Source organism: Notothenia coriiceps, unplaced genomic scaffold, assembly GCF_000735185.1.
Source record: "Notothenia coriiceps isolate Sejong01 unplaced genomic scaffold, NC01 NC01_scaffold00037244, whole genome shotgun sequence".
In the NCBI taxonomy this organism is placed as follows: domain Eukaryota; kingdom Metazoa; phylum Chordata; class Actinopteri; order Perciformes; family Nototheniidae; genus Notothenia; species Notothenia coriiceps.
The window spans coordinates 25,669,880-25,675,113 of record NW_011369945.1 but is presented as its reverse complement, the minus strand read 5'-3'; the positions used below and the strand labels follow the sequence as shown (position 1 = coordinate 25,675,113).

The 5,234-nt window shown below is 42.4% G+C and overlaps 1 protein-coding gene across 1 annotated transcript in view; it reads right to left on the bottom strand.

Moving 5' to 3' along the window:
* The window catches only part of LOC104965468 (zinc finger protein 479-like), a 28,910-nt gene extending 24,491 nt beyond the window's left edge, over positions 1-4,419 (bottom strand). Inside the window, exon 1 of the mRNA XM_010794424.1 lies at positions 4,374-4,419. Coding sequence (XP_010792726.1) covers positions 4,374-4,419 — 46 coding nt within the window. The remainder of the gene's footprint in view (positions 1-4,373) is intronic.
* Between the last annotated feature and the right edge of the window lie 815 nt (positions 4,420-5,234).

Genomic DNA, 5,234 nt, shown 5'->3' with positions numbered 1-5,234 from the left:
AACAGTTCGTGAATCTATAAGTTACGTAGCCCTATATTCTCGAAGGTACCTTATATTGTTTTTCACATAGAGCTCCGGCCCCAAGAAGTTTGAATGATGGGTGGAAATTTCGCCGTCAATGGAGTTTGGCAGTACAATGGTTAATAAAACGACGAACGATGTTTTCCTTTGAGCGCGCCGAGAGTACGTCCCCATGAACCACTCACGGTACGTCCGAGACGTACGTGTCGTTTGGTGGTTAAGTGTTAGTTTAGAGGTTCGTTTCCCTTTGGACCACTAATGTCAATTCTTGGACTTATTCATCAAAGTACACAAAGAGGTCCCGTCAGCCCCGCGACATTGGCTCGATCGCGAGTCGAACAACGAGACATGAATCCTAGGTCTGCAGGCACTGATTTTAAGGAAGTAGGCACAATTTATTCAAATCTTTTTATGGTTAACATATTGAATGCAAGTTGTTAATTTCCTACCGATCGCCGTTGGAAAAAAAGAAGTTAAGGACCATAAAAAAGTAATGAGCGTATATATAGCGTCCCACTTCTTTTATAGCGGTTACAGTCAAAAAAGGTTATACACGTTCCGGGGCGTGTCACTATTATAGTTTTTGTTTATAACACCGTCTTTCCTTGTCTTAACCTTAAAAGAGATGTAGTTCTTACTATAACTGAAGTCTATCAATATTTACGCAGACATAAATTGTTAAAAACCCAACCCTTTAAAGTAAACCTCAATAAAACGGATTTCTCACGGATAATACAAACAACGTCAAAAAGGGAAAGAAACCACCCAAAATGTCCAAGAACACGTACATTACCAGATTTTTTCCGAGTTTGGGACAAACGTGTGAACTTTGAGGACGTAAGCTGAGGAAACAAATGAAGGTGAATGTCGTATCACTGCAGTGATACATGTGTGGTAAGATAACCGATCTCGCGGTGTGTATACATGCAACTACCGCCCGTAGAAGATCGGCCAAACGGTTAGTGTTGTCTCGTCGTCCGATGGTAGTCCGCCTGACCGGACCAAAGTCTGTCCCCACTTTGCTCCACGACGCTTGTCCAACTCCTTATTTCTCGAAAAACCGTACAGGGTAATCTCCGTTCATGTTTAGTACTTGGACTTGGGTGTGAAAAAACGGACCATCTCGACGTAAAACCCATTACATCCCGTGTTGGTAAAAATTCCTTCCTTCCTTTTTTTTCCAGACTTTTTTGCTATGATAGAGGTCGTAAAAAACGTAAACCCAAACTAAAATAGAGCGAGACAGTCCAGCCAGTTTTTGTGAAGGGTTGGGAAAACCGTCGACGTTAAAAGGGGTCCTCCAACCTTTAGACATCCAGTTCACTAACACTTCACACACTTACTTACTTACACAAAAGAGAGAACACTAACCGTTACAATACTTTCACGTTAAAGTTTAAACGAGACTCTTGGAAAATAATTTCTCGGAGATCAGAGTTAAATCCCCAGCGCTAATAACGTTTTTATATAATAGGCTACTAAAAAGTCGTCATAGTGCTATCTGCTAATATAAGTGTTTAAAAAAGTAAAGCCAATAATACCAATAAAAAAGTTCAATAATGTCTTGTTGGGGAGTTCCATGGTCGTTATTTTGATTTTCCTATTGGTCTGGTTTACGTAAAGTCCCGACCAAAATAAAGACTTTACTTAAGATGACCTTACTGTTAAGTGAAAACTATACCCGAAGTTCCGTGTCAAAGAGATCTATTTTTCATGGAAAGACTCCACGTTATCGTCACTTGTAGTTATTTGTACTTTCCTCCCATTTTGATGACTTGCACATTTTGTCCCACGCCCTTTTCAGTACGTTGTTAAATTTTACATTGTGAAATCTGAACTTCCACGTTATTTTCTGAAATCGATTGACTTCCCTTTTTGATAATATCGTTAGAATAACTATTTTATTTAAATTCGGTGTCTTAGTTATTCTGTATTTATTTCACGTTATGACCAGACTTAGGACTGATCTGTCGAAATCCTCGTACAAGAGAGTGTAGCAAATAAAAAAAATCAAAATTTTTTTTTTTTCTTAAGGTAATAAAAAAATAAAAAAATAGTGCTAATCTATGCTATAGAGACCTTTGCCGAAAAACACCTCTGGATTATAGCAGGCGCTATATATAGCAGCTATAGCGGTGGGGACGAGTAAATGTACAGCAGAAAGTTATTACGACACTGCACTTAGGTCGACCAAAAAACTCTAACAAAAACCCAAAAAACCCTGATGCGGTGTTTCTTAGTTTAGTATAGTTCAAAATGATATATAAATATGTATATTTGCTAAAACAGCTCGGTTTAAGCTTAATATATTTTTTACGGAGTCATCTCGGTGAAATGTCAGTAATGTTGACGTGTCTAACAGTCTTAAATTAATACTCTTTTGCGTGGGAGACAGGAATCTGGGAGTTGTAGCATCTTTTTGAAGTCTTCTATTTAGGGTCAAATTTCCCACTTACCACTCTTGGAGTCCCTCCGTTGTCTCCTCCCTAGGGAGAGGTCCTGCCCTGTCTGCACGTATCTACGGGCACACATTTAGCTTCCTATTAGTAAAATGTCGTATATCCTGGCTACAATCCTTTACGTACTACAGACATTTCCTACCCTTCACTCGGTCCCACAACTCGACGTAACGATCGACCGAACGGAACCGCATGTCGCACGAAAGTATGGTTGGTTGGTGTTCTCTTAAAGCACAGTTCGAAAAAAAGTAAACTTGTTGGGTCTATTTTTTGTAAATGGGTCGACGTATTGGTTGTCCAACTAGACCTTAAGACTTTACAAAAAATACGTTTTTTAAGGCAATGATTTTTTTGCATGAAACTTGGAAATTGGTTTGACAATGGAAACTAAACGCAAAAGTGGAGTTTGGTAGAGAAACACAACGTGCTGTTCGCATTTCTCACGGAAGACAGACAACATTACTTAACTCTGTGCGGCCCTAAATGTTGGCGACCCCTTGCAGAATGGGTCTTGGTTACTAAGGTCGTCGTCAATACACACAAATCGCGGCCAAGTAGCTATGGCAGAGGTTGTGGCAGCGTCCACACGTCGCCCCCCCTCCTAGCTGCCACACACACTCGTCTAGACACACACCACACACCTGTGACAACTTCGTCTAGACACACACACACCAACTCGTCGAGACACACACACACTCTCGTCTAGACACACACCACACACTCGTCTGACACACACACACACTCGTCTAGACACACACACTCGTGCTATGACACAGGACGCGCTCTGTGTCGACCTAGAGGATGAGGTCCCGTTCTCACATCGGGCGGCGAGTGGCAGGAAAAAATGTCATCTGTGGAAGCCGTAGCGCTGTAAAAAGCACGACCAATCATCTGAGCCGGCCCGGCTAAAGTAACTGGATGGCCTACCTGCCTGTCAGCCTTCCATCTGTGCACAAACTTATCTCGTGCCCTCATTGGTCATGTGCGCGTTCATGTGTGTTGGGGGAGGGGCTCTGTAAGGAAGTGGCAGATTTTTTCCGGTTGTGTATTTTCAAATTCTAGCGCACTCGAGCTGGTTTCTCCAAAATGACCTATCCCCCCTTTAATATTGCACGTCCTAAAAATAATGTAAAAATTTTTTTTTTATCGCACGTCCTGCGATGTGAATATCGCGCATGCGCATATCGCAATTATCGTCACGACATGATATATCGTGCAGCCCTACTGTGAACCACTACAAATTCATTATTTTTGGTAAAATTGCTAAGCGTAAATATTAATATATCTGACTCAAACTGACCAATAGCGTCCAGTAGAATAAAAATGGTTTGAAATTGGCGTTTTAAAATCAGTTAAACGTTGGTTCAACTTCACCAACTCCGCAATGTTTTGATAGTCCATCACAAAGACATAATGTCCAAGTGAACGTTAGATAGCAATATGGTGCGAAGACGCCTACTAGACAACAACAGCATGAGACACACGCATAAACACAGACCAATTCCATGCTGTGTATTTACAACACCAAACGTATACTTATAAACACACCGCCACAGCCTGATGGGCTTAGCAAGGTGTTTATTTTCTTCCCTTGACGTGGGTTGCACTCTCACGTCACTCCGTATTTATTTATTTTTATATTCCCCCATTGGTGCAGCTCCCCCCTCTCAGTCTCTCCCTGTGACATCAGTCAATGAGCTGGAAGAAGAGGATGAGGATGCTGGAGCGCCATCTCGCTTCTTCCCCTAACTCCACCTCACGTATCTTGCATTTGTATGTGTGTGTTGGCGCCCGTACAGCCACACAATAGTCTCTTAAGGCTTTTGGAGGATGCCGTATGGGAGCCGAGCGAGAGGTGCTTTCCCCGTGGCCGTCCTTCAACTCCCCACTTACCTCTCACAAGAGCTCTCTGCCTCGGCGCTGCCCATGTCACAGCCATTGTTCCTAATTAGGGATTCAGGACCTGAGCCCATTCAATTAATGTGCACACACAATGCACCACAGATTCACCCCTCTCTTCACCCTTTCACCCCCTCCCCCTGTGGCCCTAAAAAGCCTTTTCTAAGCCCTTTTTTGAAGCAGCAGCATTTTACAGGCACTAGGGTAAAAAGGACATTAGTGTTGAGAGTACAGGAATGATTTTCGGGGAATACGAAAGACCAAATTGGCAAAAAGCTGCCATTCCAAGATGTACAATCTGAGAAGAAAATGTGTTATGAAAACTAATGCTCATGTCATCACTGAGGGTTACAGTAAAATCATCCTTAAACGTGCTTCTCTACCTGAACTGCAGGAGCATAATGACTTTTTCCACATTTCCCACTGTGCATGATTATGATTTAATGGAGAGATCTCATGTATGCAATCATGCTGTGTTTGCATAAGGGCAACTGGAGCCATGACACACAGGTAGTGCAGAGGCTTAAAGACAAATGGGCTTGGATCCGTGATTTCACCAGTTTAAGTTCCTGGACTGGTTAGGAAAATCTTAGCAGGGCTTTGAGTGTGAGAAAGTGTCCGCAAATACAGTCCCAGCATTTGGTCTTCCAACAAGGCACTTAACCCCCAGCTGTTCTGATGGAGCAGCTCGTTGGCCGACAGACTGCAGTCTTACTTAGTAGCCCAATGTGCCGCCTTCCTTTCGCCAGCTCTTGCATTACAATGACAAATAAACCTTTCGTAAAAGAAGAATCAATTACTCCAGGCAGAATTGATTTTTCTAAAAAGGTGGGTTTCACGAAGTCCAAGTTTTCT